This window comes from Muscardinus avellanarius (genome assembly GCF_963383645.1).
Source record: "Muscardinus avellanarius genome assembly, chromosome: 19".
In the NCBI taxonomy this organism is placed as follows: Eukaryota; Metazoa; Chordata; class Mammalia; order Rodentia; family Gliridae; genus Muscardinus; species Muscardinus avellanarius.
The window spans coordinates 42629225-42649434 of NC_137805.1; the positions used below are offsets into that span (position 1 = coordinate 42629225).

The 20210-nt window shown below is 51.4% G+C and overlaps 1 protein-coding gene across 1 annotated transcript; it reads right to left on the reverse strand.

Moving 5' to 3' along the window:
• Positions 1–14924: 14924 nt before the first annotated feature.
• Positions 14925–19884, reverse strand: MYL9 (myosin light chain 9; the record flags this gene model as incomplete). The annotated part of the gene is made up of 3 exons (XM_080716051.1): positions 14925–15413; positions 16434–16595; positions 19701–19884. The coding sequence occupies 3 exons, from the start codon at positions 19882–19884 to the stop codon at positions 15241–15243; spliced, it is 519 nt and encodes a 172-aa protein (XP_080572177.1). The 3' UTR covers positions 14925–15240.
• Positions 19885–20210: the final 326 nt, after the last annotated feature.

Consider the following 20210-nt stretch of genomic DNA (forward strand, 5'->3'; position numbering starts at 1 on the left):
ACCGACCTTTCCGCCTCCGCGCCCCACACGCGAGGCCCACCCACAGTTCCGCAGGCTTCCCCCGCACCTACCGCCGCGGGGCCCCGACATCCCGCCGGCCGCAGCGCCGCAGGCTGCTGCAGGCTCCGCGACTGTCACCGCTCCGGACGGGCCCCGCGTCCCGCACCGGCGCGGCCCCCTCCCCACCAGCCCACCTTTGCTCCGGCGCCCTGCCCACCCGCGATCTGCCGGACGGGACCGCTCCGCACGTCATCTGGCCGGCGATCCGCTCCGCAGCCCTCGACACACTCCCACGACGCCACCTGCGGCCGCTCCCGCGGGAACTTTCTGACAACTCGGCGGCGCGGCCCCGCTCCCCCGCGCCGCGCACACAAAGCCGCGGCCGCCCGCCGCCCCGGCCGGGCCGAGCACATGGCGGGGGCGCCCGGGGGGCCGGCGTCCGCGCGCGGGGCCGGGCCCCAAAGAAAGGAAACTCACGTGCCCGGCCGGGGCAGGAAAGTTGGGTTCCCACCGCGGCCGGGCGGCGGCGGCGGAGCGTGCGCGCTCGCTTTGTGCTCGGCCGGCCGGGGGGAGGGGAGGCGGGGGCCGCGCCGCGCCGGCTCCATGTTGGCGCCCGCCCCGGCCGGCGCGCACAAACTTTCCCGGGCCGGGCCGCGCGCCGCCGGAGTGACAGATGCCGCACACAGGCGCCCTTTGTTCGGGGGCGAGGGGCGCCGCGCGGCCCGCACCGTCCGCGCCCCCCGGCTGTCACCCGCCGCCCGGCGGTTAGCAGCGCGCACTGCGGAGGCCACACGGACGCCCCGCGCTCACCGGGCCGCGGCCCGCGCTCCGGCCCCGGGCGGCCGCCGTCCGCCGTCCGGGCCGGGCCGCACTCGCCGCCGCCCGCGCGCCGTCGACGCCCCCGCGCCCGCCCGCCCGCCCGCCCGCCGGAGAAACTTGCCCAGCGGCGGCGCCGCCCCGGCCCGCCCGCGCCCGCCACGCGGCCCGGCGCCTACCTGCGGCTGACACCGCTGACAGCTCGGGCCCGAGGGCACCGCGCGGCCTGACGTCAGAGCCGCCCGCGCCCGCCGCCCCCGGCACAAAACAAACTTTGCGCCGCGCGCCGGCCCCGCCCTCGCCCCGCCCCGCCGGCCCCGCCCCGCGCCGGCCCCGCCCCCGGCCCCGCCCCGCCCCCGGCGCGCCTTCCTGCGCCCACCCCCCGCAGGAATGCCGCCTGGCCGCGCGGCCGCCTCGACGCCGCGGCCCGCAGGAAGTGTCCGCGGCGCCCACCGTGAGCGCCCCGCGCCCGGGCCCTGGCCACGGCGGGGGCCCCTCTCCAGACTGACCCTCCGCCGTGCGAGGGGCCCGGAGTGGAAGGCGGCCCCTGCGGCCGAGCCCCGGGGCGTGGGTGGCAGGCAGCCCCAGGTCCCCGGGTTGGGGGGTAGCTACAGGCCTCCCCCTCGGCGGCTTCGGTCGCAGACAGACAGCCAGGTGGGCCTGCCGGCGCCCTCCCCAGGGTGGAAGGTCGGCCTGGGAGGGGTGGTCGACCTGGCCGGCTGTTTTCCTTCCTCCCCTGCTCCAAGAGGTTTTCCGTGGCCCCCACGCGCACCCCTGCCCCCCGCACCGCGCACCAGCGGAGGACCTGCCCAGGACTACCCATGCCGCCACAGCCTGACTCAAACCTGGGACGGCCTTTTCTGAGCCTGTTTCTTCATCGAGGTCCAGATACCTGCGCCTGGGAGTCAACAGTCTTGAAAACCCATCTATCTATGGGGCAGAGCGTGGTGGAGCACGCATGTAATCTCAGTAGTTGGGAGGCTGAAACAGGAGGATCACGGGTTCGCGGCCAGCTTTCGCAACTTAATGAGACCCTGTTTCAAAATGAAATAGGGCTCAGGGTATAGCGCAGAAGCTGAATGCCCCTGGGTTCCATCCCCAGTACCACAAAAGTAAACAATAAAAATTAAAAAGTGGGCAGTGCTGGAGTGCAGGTCAGCAGTAGATGCCCCTGGGCTCAGTCCCCAGTATCCTCACTCCCCCCCTCAAAAACAAAAAACAGCTCTTGGGCTTTTTAATGATTTATCTTATAACTTTGATATTGTTGAGCTTGTGGGCTAAAGCAATGCCTCAGCCTTCCGGAATAGCTGGGTTTGCAGGCTGGGCACCAGTGACAGCTCAGCTTTTGGGTTCTTTTTTTCTTTTTTTTTTTTTTTTTTTCCGTGGTTGAGGGTGGAACCCAGGGGCTTTTCTACCTCTGGGCTATACTCCCAGACCTATTTTATAATTAATTTGGAAACAGGGTCTCACTAAGTTGCTGAGAGCCTCAGTAAGTAGCTGAGGCTGGCTTTGAACCTGTGTGGATCCTCCTGTCTCAGCCTCCCAAGTGCGGAGAATTACAAGTGTGCACCGCCACACCCCTCTGGGGTTCCTTTTTTGAGGGGGTGATTTTTGATACTAGGAATTGAACTTGGGAGCACTGTACCTCTGAGCTACAACTCTAACCCCTTTTATTTTTAAAATAGAGTTGCTAGCTTGCTGAGGGCCTTGCTAAATTGTTAAGGCTGGCCTCAACCCTGTGATCCTCCTGTTTCAGCCTTCCAAGTACTGGGATTACAAGCATGCTCCACCAAGTCTGGCTACCTGTTGGTCTTAATTGCACTATAACAGCAGAGAACTCTGGGAACAAAAGTTGAAAAAAAAAAAAACATTTTTCCAAGCAAGCCCTAAGTCAATCAGGTTGCTGATTAAATGACTTTTTTTTTTTTTTTGGTAGTACAAGGGATGGAAGCCAAGTGTTCTAACTCTGAACTACCCACCCCACCTCACTCTATTTTTATTTTTATTTCAAAGAGTCTCACTAAGTTGCGGAGGCTGGCAGGTAACCTGAGAACCCTCTTGTCTCAGCCTCCCAAGGACCCGGACCACAGGTGTGCCCCACCATGCCTGCCATTGACTAAACGACTCTTTGAGCACTTCTGGGCTCCTTAGATGTCAAATTTCCTGCAAGTGCTTGGAACCCAAGTGGCCTCCCAGCTCTCTGTCCACAATGTCAGGGACACTGCCTGGAGTTCTCCCTTGCACAGATGGGAAAATTGAGCACCAGAGTGATGGCCACAAACAATTTCTTGTCCAACTGGTCTGTTCACTACCCTCTGAGAGAAAAAGGGAGGTTTGGGCAGACTTAGGGAGAAAGATAAAGCCAATGGGGCCTTGGCCACGAGGGTTGCAGAGCAGGTGTAGAGCAAGGACTTTAGAAGGGGGGACCTGGAAGGAGACAGGGTTACAGCCAGGTGAGTGTGGGGCCGTGACTCCAAGCCACTTGGGACCAAGCCAGACCCACAGAGATCCCCACAAATTCTGCCAGCAGCAGCTCCCAGGGCCGGTGCTTCCTAAGTTGGTTCAGTGGGGAAAATGGAAGTCACCAGCTCCCTCCTCTTGGCCTGCAGCTGAGCCACTAAGGGCACCTGACAGAGCAGGTCAGGAGCCCTCCACAGACCTCTTAAGGGGGAGGGTAGAAAGCAAGCAAGGGGGGTGGTTGTGTGTAGGGGCTTAACCTGAACAAATTCCCACGGACTGGAGGATCACAGGTTTGCAGCCAGCCTCAGCAATTTAGTGAGGTCTTCTGCAACTTAGGAGACCCTGTTTCAAAATAAAAATAAAAATCTGGGCGTGGTGGCACATGCTTGTATTCCAAGATTTTAGGAAGCTGAGACAGGAGGATCCAGTTTGTGGACAGCCTCAGCTATTCAGTGAGGCCCTTGGCAACCCAGTGAGACCCTGTTTCAAAATAAAGAATAAAGCCGGGTGTGGTGGTGCTGAGACTGGAGGATCGCGATTTGCGGACAGCTTCAAGCTACTTAGTGAGACCCTTTGCAACTCAGTGAGACTTGGTTTTAAAATAATAAAAAATAATAGGGCTGAGGGTGCAGCTCAGAGGTAGCATGCCCATGGGTTCCATCCCCAGTACCGCAAAAAAAAAAAAAAAAAAAAAAGAATAAGCTGGGTGTGTGGTGCTGCATGCTTGTAATCCCAGCACTTGGGAGGTTGAGACAGGAGGATGGCACAGGTTCAAAGCCAGCCTCAGCTACTTACTGAGGCTCTCAGCAACTTAGTGAGACCCTGTTTCCAAATAAAGTATAAAATAGGTCTGGGAGTATAGCCTGGAGGTAGGAAAACCCCTAGGTTCCACCCCCAGTACCACACACACACTAAATAAATAAATAGAATAAAAAGTAGGGCTGGGGGTGTAGCTAGAAGGTAGAATGCTTCTGGGTTTCATGCCCAGTACCACAAATAATTAATTAATTAAAAAAAAAAATAGGGCTGGTAGCCCGGCGTGGTGGCACACACTTGTAATCCCAGTACTTGGAAAGATGAGACAGGAGTTTCACAGTTTCAAAGTCAGCCTCAGCAACTTAGTGAGGCTCTCAGCAACTTAGCATGACCTGCTTCCAAATAAGAAATAAAATAGGAGCTGGGCGTGGTGGCTAACCTTTGTAAACTTGGGAGGCTGAGACAGGAAGGAGGATCGCTGTTCACAGACAGCCTCAGCTACTTAGTGAGGCCCTTTGCAACTCAGTGAGACCCTATTTCAAAATAAAGAATTAAAAAATAGGGCTGGGGTAGCTCAGAGATAGAATGCCCCTGGGTTCCATCTCCAGTACCGAAAATAAATAAATAAATAAATAAATTAATTAATAATAAATAGGTCTGAGAGTATATCCCAGAGATAGAAGGCTCCTAAATTCCATCTCCAGAACTACACACACAAAAAAGGTAGAATGCCCCTGAATCCAGTCTCCAGTACCAAAAAAAATTCCCCAGCCTAAATATACTAAGCTTGAGAATTAACCATGTGTCAAGTTTCTTAGCTAGTAAACATTAGCATTTAAAATGTGTATATCTGTAGGGTGTGATGGCGCACACTTGTAATCCCAGCATTTGGGAAGCTGAGACAGGAGGATCATAGGTTCATGGCCAGGCCAGCCTCAGTACTTAGTGAGCCCCTGTGCAACTCAGTGAGACCCTGTTTCAAAATAAAGAATAAAAAATAGAGCAGGGTGTGGTAGCACATGCTGGTAAACCCAGCATTTGTCAGATGGAAACAGGAGGATCATGATTCAAGGACAGCCTCAGCTACTTAGTGAGGCCCTCTGCAACTCAGTGAGACCCAGTTTCAAATAGGGAGGGGGGTGTAACTCGGAGGTCAAATGCCCCTGGGTTCCATCCCCAGACCCGCAAAAAAAAAAAAAAAAAAAACTAGTGCCTCTCACCAGGAGGGGACTGGTTACAGTGGGTGCCTCTGCAAGCCGGAGGTGTAAGGGGTTAAATCTGCTTGGGCTAACCCAGGGGCTGGCCCAGGTGTATTTATTGACAACTTAAGTGTCCTAGCTAGAACCCTCTAGGAGGGGTTTTAGACATACTTGATGAAAACTTTCACAGGAAAAAAATTTTTCAATTGGTAAGTCTTTCTTTCTTTCTTTCTTTCTTTCTTTCTTTCTTTCTTTCTTTCTTTCTTTCTTTTGTGGTACTGGGGGTGGCACTCAGGGGCTTGTCTACCTCTGGGCTACACTCCCAGACCTATTTTAGATTTTTATTTGGAAACAGAGTCTCACTAAGTTGCTGAGGCTGGCTTCGAACCTGTGCGATTCTCCTGTCTCAGCCTCCCAAGCGCAGGATTACAAGCATGCGCCACCACGCCTGGCTCAATCGGTTAGTTTATATATATTTTTTTTAATTTGTAGAGATGGAGCTCTCACTGAGTTGCCCAGGCTGACTTCAAACAACTCCTGAGCCCAAGCGATCCTCCTACCTCAGTCTCCCTGATTAGCTGTGACTACACCTTTAGGCACATGACACCACAGCTGTACAGAGGTGTTTTTAGTTTTTTGGTTTGGTTTGGTTTGGTTTGGTGGTACCGGGGTTCCTGGAAGACCTTCTACCTCCGGGCTACACTCCCAGACCTATTTTATATTTTTATTTGGAAACAGGGTCTCTTAAACCAGCGAGGCTGGCTTCGAACATGCATGATCCCCCTGTCTCTGCCTCCCAAGCGCAGGAATTACAAGCATGCGCCACCACGCCCGGCTTGTACAGAGGTTTTTAATTTGTTTTTTGGCACTGTAGATTGAATCCAGGGGCGTTCTACCTCCAAGCTATACTCTCAACCCATTATTATTATTATTATTATTATTATTATTATTTACTTATTTATCTTTATTTTTGAGGGAGAGTACTAGGGATGGAAACCAAGGGCATTCTACCTCTGGGATATACTCCCAGAACTATTTTATATGTTATTTGGAAACAGGATCTCACTAAGTTGCTAAGAGCCTCACTAAGTATAGGAGGCTGGCTTTGAATCTGTGTGATCCTCCTGTCTGAGCCTCCCAAGTACTGGGATTATAAGCATGCGCCACCATGCCTGGCTTTTATTTTTTATTTTGAAACAGGATCTCACGAAGTTGCTGAGGCTAGCCTTGAACCTTTGAGCCTCCTGTCTCAGCCTCCCAAATGCTGAAATTACAAGTGTGCACCACCACACCCAGCTTTTATTATTTTTTAAATTATTTTTTCTTTTGAGGGTCTGGTGATGGAACCCAGGGGCATTCAACCTCCGAGCTATACCCTCTTCCCTATTTTTTATTCTTTATTGTGAAACAGGTTCTTCGATCCTCCTGTCTCAGCCTCCCGAATACTGGGATTATAAGTGTATTCCACCATGCCCAGCCTTTATTTTTTATTTTGAAACAGGGTCTTGCTAATTTGTGGAGGGCCTCACTAAGTTGCTAGGGCTAGTGGTGAACCAGTGATCCTCCTGTCTCAGCCTCCCAAGTACTAGGATTACAGATGTGTACCACTATACCTAGATTCAATTGTATTTTTGAAATAGGGTCTTACTGAGCCCTGTGTGGTGGCACACACTTGTAATTCCAATACTTGGGAGGCAGAGACAGGAGGGTCACAGGTCAACAGCAAGACTCAGCAATTTAGTGAGGCCCTCCACAAATCAGCAAGATCTTATTTCAACATAAAATAATAAAAAATAGTCAGGCAGCCGGGCGTGGTGGCGCACGCTTGTAATCCCCGCGCTTGGGAGGCGGAGACAGGAGGATCGCGCAGGTTCAAAGCCAGCCGCGCACGCTGGCTTAGGAGACCCTGTTTCCAAAAATGAAAATGTAAAAATAGGTCTGGGAGTGTAGCCCGGAGGTAGAAGGGTTTCCAGGAACCCCAGTACCACAAAAAAAAAGTAGTCAGGCGTGGTGGTGCACACTTGTAATCCCAGCATTTGGAAGGCTGAGACGGGAGGATCGCAGTTCACAGATAGCCTCAGCTACTTAGTGAGACCCTGTTTCAAAGTAAAGGATAAAAAATAGGGCTAGGGGTGTAGCTCGGAAGTAGAATGCCTCTGGGTTCCATCCCCAGTACTTCAAGTTAAAATAATAATAATAATAATAACAACAACAACAAGCCGGGTGTGGTGGCGCGTGCTTGTAATCCCAGCATTTGGAAGGCTAAGACCAGAGGATCATGGTTTGCAGACAGCCTCAGCTACTTAGTGAGGCCTTCCACAACTTAGTGAGACCCTGTTTCAAAATAAAGAATAAAAAATAGGGCCGGGGGTATAGCTTGGAGATCGAATGTCTCCAGGTTCCATCCCCAGACCTGCAATATATATATATATATATATATATATATATATATATATATATATATATATATATATATATATTATAATAATAATAAAATAGGAGCAGGCATGGTGGCGCATTCTTGTAATCCCAGAATTTGGGAGGATGAGAAAGGAGGATCTGGGTTTGCAGACAGCCTCAGCTACTTAGTGAGGCCCTTTGCAACTCAGTGAGACCTGCTTAAAAATAAAGAATAAAAAAAATGGGGCTGGGGGTTTAGCTCAGAGGTAGAATGCCCCTAGGTCTCATCCCTAGTACCACAAAAAATTAAAAAAAAAATAATAAAATAGGGCTGGGGGTTTAGCTTGGAGGTAGAGCACTTCTGGGTTTGTCCTCAGTACACATACACACACATACCCACAAAAAATGAGGGGTTCTAGGGTACAGCTCAGATGTAGAAATGTCCCTAGGTTCAATCCCCAGTGCCAAAAAAATAGAAATAACAGTAAGAGTGTCTTACTGGCCAGGCGTGGTGGCGCACGCTTGTAATCCCCGCGCTTGGGAGACGGAGACAGGAGGATTGCCCAGGTTCAAAGCCAGCCTCGCTGGCTTAAGAGACCCTGTTTCCAAATTTAAAAAATATAAAATAGGTCTGGGAGTTTAGCCCGGAGGTAGAAGGGTTTCCAGGAACCCCAGTACCACCACCAAAAAGAAAGAAAGAAATAGGGCTGGGGTAGTATAGCTCAGAGGTAGAATGCCTCTGGGTTCAACCCCCAATATCACACACACACTCACACACACACACACACACACACACACACACACACACACTACGTAAGTAAAGGAAGATAACACTTCAAAGGGTCCCAGAGCCAGTCTCCGGGAAATTCTTCCCATCATGAACACTACAGCTGGAAATGGAGAACTCTGTTCTTACCAACATTTACTTAAAAAGGGAAGTTTTCTTCTACCAGGAACGACTTGACATATGGTGTATACTGTTATGGTTGTAATGGTGCAGTAGGCTCCTTTCCTCAATTTAACTAAGATTTGTTGAACTGGGAAATTAAAACTAATAGCTCTTAGCCAGTCCTGGTGGAACATGCTTGTAATCCCAGCATTTGGGAGGCTGAGACCGGAGGATGGCAATTCATGGACAGCTTCAGCCACTTAGTGAGGCCCTCTGCAACTCAGTGAAACCTGGTTTCAAAAAGAATAAAACACAAGGCTGGGGGTGTCGATCAGAGGTAGAATGCTCCTGGGTTCCACCTCCCCGCAAAAAACTAACAGCTTGTACTTGAGACCCTGAGACAGGAGGATTTCAGGTTCTTGGCCAGCTCAGCTATTTAGGGAGGTCCTCTGCAAATTAGTGAGACTTTGTTTCAAAATAAGGAATAAAAAATAGGGCTGGGGGCTGGGCATGGTGGCACACGCTTGTACTTGGGAATACTTGGGAGGCTGAGACAGGAGATCACAGGTTTGGAGCAAGCCTCAACAGCTTAGTGAGGCTTTCAACAATTTAGTGAGACCCTGTTTCCAAATAAAAATACAAAATAGGTCTGAGGGTGTAGCCCAGAGGTAGAAGACCCCTGGGTTCCATCCTCAGTAACACACACACACACACACACACACACAATAGGACTGGGGGTAGAGCTCAGAGGTAGAATGCCCCTGAGTTCAATCCTCAGTAACACACACACACACACACACACACACACACACACACACACACACAATTAGTATCTCAGTTGCAGCTTCAATGATTTTTTTTTCTTTTGTAGGACTGGGGATGGAACCCAGGGGCATTCTACCACTGAGCTACACCCTAGCCCTATTTTTTAATTCTATTTATTTATTTATTTATTTATTTATTGGTGGTACTGGGGTTCCTGGAAGCCCTTCTACCTCGGGGCTACACTCCCAGACCTATTTTTACATTTTCATTTTGGAAACAGGTCTCCTAAGCCAGCGCGCGGCTGGCTTCGAACCTGCGCTATCCTCCTGTCTCCGCCTCCCAAGCGCGGGGATTACAAGCGTGCGCCACCACGCCCGGCAATTCTTTTTATTTTGAAACAGGGTCTCACCGAGTTGCAGAGGGCCTCACTAAGTAGTAGCTGAGGCTGTCCTTGAACCATGATCCTCCTGTCTCAGCCTCTCAAATGCTGGGATTACAAGCGTGCGCCACCACGCCCGGCCTCAACAATTCTTTATTACAGTCAGTAGGAAATAGGAAAGAGAAGAAAAGCTCCTGCCTGACAGCCTGCTGAAGAGCCCCAAAGTGGAACTCTGCCCCCCTTTCTGTCCCCAGCCTTTAAATACAGATTTTGTATTGGTATGTTCTTATCAGTGTTTCCAAGGCAACGGGCTAGTAACTTACTTTTTTGCTGGGTGGTGGTGCTTTGTCTCTGAGCACTGCAGTTACTAAGTGCAGGGTCAATAATCTACCTTGTTTCCACCTCTATTGTACTGGGCTGTATTGGTTGCTCATCAACTAAGGGGGCTTTGAAGTATCACAGAGTTTACATCTCTTAAATCCAGGCAGTGTCACAAAGAAGAGGTAAACAGAAGCGTTAATTGCCTCTACATATTCCTAAGGCCAAAGGCTTTAATTGCTCTTTATGTTTTTAAGGCTAAAAGCTTTACTACGGGTAAACATTAGGACAAAGGACGGAAGGGAGGGGGGACACTGAGAGTGACAGCGCCGTCCTCCCTGCCTCTAACCGCCTTCTACATTTTGGAAATTAATACTGGAGCAATTTTCCAGTACTGGCACATACACAATTACATATAGACACGTTAGCCAGGCATGGTGGTGCAGGCCTGTAATCCCAGTACTTGGGAGGCTGACACAGAGATATCACAGGTTTGCACCCAGCCTCAGCAACTTGGTGAGACCCTCCGCAACTTAGACTCTGTTTCTTTTTTTTTTGCCAAACTGGGGATGGAACCCAAGGGGATTCTACCTCTGAGCGACACCTCCAGCCCTATTGTTTGTTGTTGTTGTTGATTCTATGTTAAAAGCTGGCCTTGGCAACTCAGGGGGACTCTCAGCAATCCTGTTTCCAAATACAAAATAAAATCAGGTTGGAGGTAATGCTTGGAGATAGAATGCCTCTGGAATCAATCCCAGTATCAAAAATTAATTAATAATTAGTTAATTAAAATTAAAATAGTCTTATTTTTGTTAAATTGAGTAAAGGCCAGAAATTTCATTTTATTTTATTTTATTATTTTTTGGCGGTACTGGGGTTCCTGGAAGCCCTTCTATCTCCGGGCCACACTTCCAGACCTATTTTATATTTTTTATTTGGAAACAGGGTCTCTTAAGCCAGCAAGGCTGGCTCCGAACCAGCGCGATCCTCCTGTCTCTGCCTCCCAAGCGTGGGGATTACAAGCATGCGCCACCACGCCCGGCCTTTATTTTCATTTTAAACTTGTCTTTATCTTCATAGAAAAGACAAGTTATAAGCAGGTCTTTTTTGGTATGTGTGGTACTAGGATTGAGCCCAGGGGCATTCTACCTCTGAGCTAATACCCCCAGTCTTTTTTTTTTTTTTTTTTTTTTTTTTAGCAGGTCTGGGGTTGGAACCCAGGAGCATTTGATCTCTGAGCTACAGCTGCCCTATTTTTTTTATTTTTTTATTTTGAAACCGAGTCTCACTGAGTTGCAGAGGGCCTCACTAAGTAACTGAGGATGTCCACCAACCCTCCTGTCTCAACCTCCCAAGTACTGAAATTATAGGTGTGTGTCACCACCCCCAGTTTAGTGTATGTGTGCGTGTGCGTGTGCGTGTATGTGTGTGTGTGTGTGTGTGTGTGTGTGTGTGTGTGTGTGTAACTAGGAGTTAAACGAAGGGGCATTCTCCCTCTGAGCAACACCTCTAGCCCTACTTTTATTCTTTATTTTGAAATAGGGTCTCACTAAGTTACAGTGGGCCTCACTAAGTAGCTGAGGCTGGCCACAAAACTGTGATCCTCCTGTCTCAGCCTCCCGAATGCTGGGATTACAAGGTGCGCCAACACACCCGGCTCCCTGGGCTGTCCTGAGAAGCAGGGACTGGGGCTGGGGCTGCACTCAGTGGTCAGCACTTGCTGTCTGGGTTTGCTTCCCAGCATTGAAAAAGTCAATAACTTAGAGACACAAAGTGCTTGGGCCACACTCTGCCCAGCTCTTGGCAAACGTAAGAGAAGTCACAGCAGAAGATCTAGCCACGTTTTATGACTTCCTGCTGTACCTCACTGGTGTTTCCCAGATCATCATCTGAATAAACAAAATCCTTTCAGTTCCAGGCACCTCATGCCTCCCTTTAGCTTAAGTGAGTCCTCCTCCCTTTCCTCACCCTTTTCCTCTTCTTCCTTTTCCTGTTCCTTCTCCTTTTCCTTCTCAGGTTTGAACCCTTGGCTTCCCTGCCACCTAGCCTTTTTGTTCCTCTCTCTCCTTCTCATTCTTTCTTTTCTTTCTTTCTCTCTTTTTTGTGGTACTAGGAGTTGGATCCAGAAGCATTCAACCTGAGTTACACCCCCAGCCCATTTTTTTAAAACATTTTAAAAATTTCTTTTATTTATTTATTTATTTATTTGTTTATTTATTTGGTGGTACTGGGGTTCCTGGAAACCTTCTACCTCCAGGTTACACTCCCAGACCTATTTTTATACTTTTTTATTTGGAAACAGGGTCTCACTACTTGTTGACTATCAGTAGGTTGATAGTCTCACTACTTGTTGAGGCTGTCCTTGAACCTACGATCCTTCTGTCTCAGTCTCTCAAGTAGAGATTATAGGCACGTGCTCCCATGCCTTACATCCCAACATCTTAAAACAATAAGCTGTAGCTTGCCGGGCGTGGTGGAGCACACTTGTAATCCCAGCATTCGGGAGGCTGAGAGTCCCGCGGTTCTCGGACAGCCTCAGCTACGTAAGGAGGCCCTCCGCAAGTCAGTGAGACCCTGTTCTAAAATAAAAAATAGGCAGGGGGTGTAGCTCGGAGTTAGAATGCCCTGGGTTCCATCCCCAGACCCGCAAAAAAAAAAAAAAAAAAAAAAAAGTAGCTTATTGGCAGCGCACTTGCCTAGCATGCCGGGGTTAAATGCCCAGCTCTGCCCTAAACCACCGCAACAGAAAAAGAACTAGAAGGAACTTACTAGAGGTAAAAGCAAACAAACAAAAAACCTAGAGGTTCCCAAAGGGCAACTGGCAATTGGGAATGCCCACTGAGCTCACATTTCTTAGTTGTCTGTCCCTGCACTCAGTGGCCTTGGGTGCCCTCTAGTGGCAAAATGTGACAATACATGACTTCGTGGAAGGGGTGGGGTTTGCAGCTTTTTTTTTAGTGGTAATGGGGATGGAACCCAGGGGCAATTCAACCTCCGAGCTACACCCCGTGCCCTATTTTTTATTCTATATTTTGAAAGAGGGTCTCACTGAGTTTCAAAGGGCCTCACTAAGTGGCTGAGGCTGGCTTTGAACCTGTGCGATCCTCCTGTCTCAGCCTCCCAGGGACTGGGATTACAAGTATGCACCACTGTGCCCAGCTTAGCTTCCTCTTTTTAGTTTTGTGGTACTCAGGGTTGGATCCAGTGACTCATGCACCAGCACTTGGGAGGCCAAGAAAGGAGGATCTCAGGTAGGCCTCCAGCCTCAGCTCTTTAGTGAGGCCCTCTGCAACTTAGTGAGACTCTATTTCAAAATAAAGAATAAAAGATAGAGTTGGGGGTATAGCTTGGAGGTAGTATGCCTCTGGTTTCCATCCCCAGTACCAGAAGATAACGTAAGTCCAAGTGTATTTTTCCTTTTTTTTTTTGTTTTTTTTTTGGTTTTTTTTTTTTTTTGGATGGGGGAGTGAACCCGGGTCACACATGCTGGGCAAAGCCTCTACCACTGAGCTGACCCCCATCTCAAGGCTGTGGTAATCTTAGTCTATGGAATGAAAAGCTGCCCTCAGCTCCAGAGTGCACTGGTCACCTGGGGCTCTCCCAGGTGGACCCCCCACCTGCAGGAGTCCCCGCTGGTCCCGCCAACCTGTACAAAATACTTTCCTTCTCACCTGCCCTGTCCAGCCAGGTCTAGGCCAGCGAGGCTGGGCTGACCCGCTCTCCGCGTGGTGCGAGCTGTCTCTCCGGGGTAGAGGGTGGGAGGCTGGCTGCAGGATGTGCACTGGGCCCGGGATCTCAAGGAGTTTCTTCCTAACCTGTCCCTGCCTTCTTCCCGGAAGGCCTTCTGTGTGGCAGTAATTCAGCCCAGAGGACGCTGTGGCCCTAGGGTGGGGTGTGGCCAGTGCTCTGAGCCGCTTGGCACCCCTTGCCCTCGACCCCTGAAGCGGGCAACTGCGGGGGTGGCCCAGGGGCGCCTCCAGGCCCACGGTGGGGGTGTAGCTGGGCCCCTAGGGTATAGTACTTGACTGGTTTGGACTTGGCGCCATCTAGAGTCGAGACCCAGGACTTGCAGGGTCAACCAGGCGCTGAGAGCAGGTTCACCTGGACTCTGAGGGCTTGTGTGTTGTTCAGAGCTGGGCTCCTTGGCCGTTGGGTCTCCCGGCTGCTCAAACTCCCTTGGCTAATCCTAGCACTTTGCCCTGGGCTGACGCCTGCCCACTCTGCTGACCCCCAAGGGAGCACCAAGGCTGCACTGGGGGATGTCTAGAGGAACCGCCAGCCGCTCTGCTATGGCCCTGGTGAGCCAGGCCTGTCCCGTCACCACTGCACCCCGCTCTCGCTCCTCCTGTGCCCTGCAGGCCCTTTGTGCCCCTGTCAGTTTCTCAGGCATAGCTGGGCTCTTGCCTGTCCATCTCGCATGCACAGCAGGTGTAGGAGGCTCTGGCTGTCCCTGGTCCAGCACCCAGCTTCCCCGCCCACTGAGGGTGTGGTCTGGAGCGCTCTGGCTACCTAGAGCTGGTGACTCAGTCGCCCGCACCTTGAGCTCCTGGAATCCCCACCTCGTCCCTGCTCCAAAGTCCCCCTTTCATCCAGGACCACCTGGGTGTCCCAGGGCACTGAGGTGACCCAGACCCCAGTGACCCAAGGTCACACATCCTGAGAGTTGTGTGGCCTTGACCTCTGCCCCATCAGAGGCCCAGCCCCCTCCCCTGGCTTGGCCCTGGTGAGTGCTGGGGGGCCTCCCCACTTTGCACTCTGGGTGGGTCTCAGCTGAGCACGGTCCCCTTACTGAAAGACCCTGGCCCTGGGGTTCTGAACAGAGAGGGGGATCAGGGCAGCCACTGGGGATGGGAGAGAGGATGGCGTTTGGGGCCCCAATCATAGACACAGACCCAAGGCAGTGCTCAGCCATCTATTGAGGTCTGCCTCCCATGGGCCCAGGCACCTCGCGCTCGTTCCAGGATGCAGGGCCGGCATGGGGAGGCCTGGTGCAGTGTCCTCCGAGAGGGGACATGGTGAGGATGTGTTTGTGGGGGGGTGCAGACACAGGGCCGCTTCCTGGGGGCCCAGGGATGGGCCAGCCTTGCTGAGGCTTGGGCTTGGGCTCCTGGGGCCTCCAACACTCCTCCTCGAGCCAGCGGTATGGCCCACTTCTTCTTCTGGGACCCGAGACCCAACCCATCTAGGGGATGGTCCCCAGAGTTGGGGTTAGTGTGCACAAGTGGGCGTGTGTGGGTGACTCGGGCTTGGGGGCCGGCTTAGTCATCCTTGTCCTTGGCGCCGTGTTTGAGGATGCGGGTGAATTCCACGTAGTTGAAGTTGCCCTTCTTATCGATGGGCGCCTCACGGTACATCTCGTCCACCTCCTCGTCTGTGAAGCGGTCACCCATGGTGGTGAGCAGTTCCCGCAGGTGGTCCTCGTGGATGAAGCCTGGAGGTGAGATTGGGGTCGCTAGAGAGGGGACCCGGCTGGGACACACCCAGTGCCCTCAGCCCAGCAGACCTCATGGCCCTCATGCTGGAGAGAGGCCAGGAAGACCCAGCTTCGACGCCAGCCAGCTCAGGCCTGGGGAGGACGCTGTGTGAGCATGCAGGTGGGGAGGCGCCACAGGGAAGCGTTCTGCGCCACACTGTCTGCAAGGTGTTTCTCTAGGGGTCATGGAGCTATGAACTCAGGAGGTAGAAGAATAAAAGTCACTAAAATGGAAGATCAAAACTTACCCCTCCCTGGTATTCACAAAAGACTGTAATCCAGCCGTGTAGAAGGTCACAGAGGTCAGTAACCTGCTCAGGATCCTCAAGCGATCCTGCAGTCACTAACAGCCACGTTTCAACTTCTGTAAGCCCGCCTGCCTGCTTCTGTCACTGTCAAAGCCTTTAAGATGGAAGCTCTGTGGAGCTCGAAGTCAGAGTCTTTCAGGAGCTCTCCTAACTTCCGCCCACCAGTATAATAAACTTCCCTTTTTTCACCTTAATTGGTGAAAAAGAATTTCTGCGACACTCAGGGGTCCAGGCCTGAGCTACAGTGTGGATCTGTTTTTCCTAGCTATGAGGCTTTGGCAAAATACGTAATTTCCTACTTGATCTAGAAAAAGGGGTTTAAAATTCACCACCTTGGCAGGGGGCTGCCAGTGAGAGCAGCTACCGTGGCCATCAGCAGTCCAAATGTCCTTGGAAAAACTGCCAGGGGACAGAAGCTGAGGACGGGGCTGGCTTCTGTCCCCGGCTGGCAGAAAGGCATGACGGGCCTCAATTCCAGGGAGGGTGTAAAGCAGAGGGTGTGTGGGGGGATGTGGAGTGGAAGCCTGGACCGGCCTGGGTTCTCTTGGTCTAGTGTTTTGTGGGGAGAACGGGGAGCCACTTGGCTGTCACGGTTCTGGCAGAAGATCCAGGAAGCGGTGGCCATGGTCCCAGCCTTGAGGGCAGCGCACTGCCGTCCCGGGATGCTCACCCGAGGCCTCCTCGTCAAAGCAGGCAAAGGCGTTGCGGATCACGTCCTCGGGGTCAGTGCCGTTCAGCTTCTCCCCAAACATGGTGAGGAACATGGTGAAGTTGATGGGGCCCGGGGCCTCGCTCATCATTCCCTCCAGGTACTCGTCTGTGGGGTTCTTCCCTGTGGCGAGAGCGACACTCGTGCCTGCGGCCCCGGCCCTCGGGCCCAGGCCCGGGCAGCTCGCCCCTCCCCATGCTAACTGTTTCCCTGTGTGTGTCTGTGTGCTGGGACCGGATCCAGGGGAGCTCTACCTCTGAGCTACACCCTCAGCTCTTTTATTTTGAAGCAGTCTGGCTAAGTTGCAGAGGGTCTTGTTGAATTGTCGAGGCTAGCCGAGGACCTGCGATCCTCCTGTCTCAGCCTTGCACGTACTGGGTTCACAAGTGTGCAGCACCGTCACACCCACTCCCATGGAAAGTTTGCACATAGGAAGGTGCTGTCCTGGGGAGCTGGTCCCCTCTCTCTCTCTCCTCTCTCTCTGGTACTAGGGATTGAACCAAGGGGTGTTCTATCTCTGAATTATACCCAGCACCCCCTCCTTTTTTGTGGTTCTGGGAATTTAACTTAGAGGCATTTTTGTCTGCGAGCTACCCTCTCAACCCTATTTTTTTTTTTTTTTTTTGGTGGTACTGGGGTTCCTGGAAGCCCTTCTACATCCGGGCTACACTCCCAGACCTATTTTATACTTTTTTTATATTTGGAAACAGGGTCTCTTAAGCCAGCATGGCTGGCTTCGAACCTGTGCGATCCTCCTGTCTCCGCCTCCCAAGCGCGGGGATTACAAGCGTGCGCCACCATGCCCGGCTCAACCCTATTTTTTATTTTTTGTGTGTGGTCCTGGGGATGGAACCCAGGAGTATTCTACCTCTGAGCTACACCCCCAGCCCTATTTTTTTATTCTTTATTTTGAAACAGGGTACCACTGAGTTGCAAAGGGCCTAAGTAGCTGTGGCTGCCCACGAACCCACAATCCAATCCTCTTGTCTCAGCCTCCCAAAGGCTGGGATTACAAGTGTGCACCACAAGCCTGCCTCCTATTTTTTTTTTATTTGGAAACAGGGTCTTACTAAATTGTTGAAGATGGCTTTGAACTAGTGATCCACCTGTCTCAGCAAATATTATTCACTTCTCCTCTGTCTTTATCAATATAGGGGAAATCACGGGTACTGTACCACTAGGCTACACTCTTAGTCCCCCCTTTTTTGCGGTACTAGGGATGGAGTCCAGGGACATTCTACCTCTGAGCTATGCTCCCAGCCCTATTTCTTATTTATTTATTTATTTATTTATTTAGTGATTCTGAGGATGGAACCCAGGGGCATTTGACCTCCGAGCTACACCCCCTGCCCTATTTTGTGTGTGTGTGTGAGTATGGGGATGGAACCCAGGGGCATTTGACCTCCAAGCTATACCCCTGTCCTATTTTTTATATACCTGTCCTATTTTTTATTCTTTATTTTGAAACCAGGTCTCACTGAGTTGCAGAGGGCCTCACTAAGTAGCTGAGGCTGTCTGCAAACCGCGATCCTCCGGTCTCAGGCTCCCAAATGCTGGGATTGCAATTTTGTTTTGAAACAAGGTCTACGTTACTGAGGGCCTCGCTAAAATTCTGAGGCTGGCCTAAAACCCACGATCCTCCTGTCTCAGCCTCCCAAGTACTGGAATTACAAATTTGCACCATCATGTTCAGCTCCCTTTTTATTTTATTTTATTTTATTTTGTTTTGTTTTTGGTGGTACTAGGAATGGAACCCAGGGCTCTTCTACCAATGGGCTATACTCCTAGACCTATTTTCATATTTTTATTTGGAAACAGGGTCTCACTAAGTTGCTGAGAGCCTAAGTAGCTGAGGCTGGCTTTGAACCCGCGCGATCCTCCTGTCTCAGCCTTCCAAGAACTGGGATTACAAGTGTGTGCCACCATGCCTGGCGTTTTACTTTTTATTTTAAGACAGGGCTGACCAGACTGATCTTGAACTTATGAATCTGAACTCTTTCTTTTTTTTTTTTTTTGGTGGTGCTATAAATGGAACCCAGGGACTTCTGTCTCTGAGTTATACCTCCAAACCTGTTTTATTCTTTTTTTAAATTTTGAAAGAGGGTCTCACTAAGATGCGAATGGCCTCACTAAACTGCTGAGGCTGTCAGCTACTCAGTGAGGCCCTCTGCAACTCAGTGAGACCCTGTTTCAAAACAAAGAATAAACCGGGCGTGGTGGCGAACGCTTGTAATCCCTGCACTTGGGAGGCTGAGAGAGGAGGATCGAGCAGGTTTGAAGCCAGCCTCAGCTGGTTTAAGAGACCCTGTTTCCAAATAAAATATAAAATAGGTCTGGGAGTATAGCCCGGAGGTAGAAGGCCCCTGGGTTCCATCCCCAGTACCACTAAATAAATAAATAAATAAATAAATAAATAAATAAATAGAATAACAATAGAACCAGGTATGGTGGTGCCAGCTTGTAATCCCAGTATTTGGGAGACTGAGACTGGAGGATTGTGGTTTGCGGACAGCCTCAGCTATTTAGTGAGGCCCTCCTCAACTTAGTGAGAACCTGTTTCAAAATAAAGAATAAAAAATAGGCAGGGGGTGTAGCTCGGAGGTCGAATGCACCTGGGTTCCATCCCCAGAACCACAAAAAAGAAAAAAAATAGGGCTGGGAGTATATCTCAGAGGTAGAATGCCCTGGGTTCAATCCCCAGTACTGGAAAAAAAAATTGCTGAGGCTGGCTTTGAACCTGCAATCCTTCTGTCTCAGCCTCCTATATACTAGGATTACAAATATGGGCCATCATGCCTGGCTGACCCCACTGTGTAAAGGAGATGCAGTTGGTTGCAAACATCTGCTCAAGCCAGGCCTGGTGGTACACATGCTTGTAATGCCAGTACTTGGGAGACCGAGACAGAAGGATCACAGGGTTGACACCAGCCTCAGCAACTCAGCAGGACCCTGTTTCCAAATAAAAAATAAATAAATAAAATAGGACTGGGTTGTAACTCAGAGATAGAATGCCCCTGGCTTCAATCCCCAGTAAAACCAACAGACATCAACCAAGACCGTCCCATTCTAGAGTCCGTCTGCCCAGGTTCAAGTCCTGGGCTGGACTCCAGGCAGATCCCAGACTACTCTGTGCCTCAGTTTACCTTTCTGTTAAACGGGTGAAGTAAGGGCAGCTCCCCCATCTCACACTTCCCACTGTGCCGAGGCCACGCAGACCCTGCCGCTCACCCAGCGAGGCCAGCATGTCGTGCAGGTCCTCCTTGTCGATGAAGCCATCGCGGTTCTGGTCGATCATGTTGAAGGCCTCCTTAAACTCCTGGATCTGGGACTGGTCGAACATTGCGAAGACATTGGACGTGGCCCGCTGCGGCCTCTTCTTGGTGGTCTTGGCCTTGGCCCGCTTGCTGGACATCTTGGCTTCCGGGGCGGGGCTTCCCTGTGGGGAGGAGACGGGCATGCCTCTAAGCCAGGGAATCTCCCCGCCTCCCCAGCTGGCTTCAGCTCTGCGCCTGGCATTGAAGGCCTCCCACGGCTCTCGGGCTCCGGCTTCCTGCCACCCCTTCTCAGAGCAGATAAGCAGAGCTGCTTGACCGTGCACAGCTTCCTCCACCTCTCCAAGCTTAGTGCCCTCCTGTGGGAATGGGATGTCGAGGACTGCCCAGCAGCAGGGATTCATTCACTAAGTACCTCAAAAGCACCTGGAAGGGCGCCGGCTCCCGAGTAAGCTATTTTTGCTGT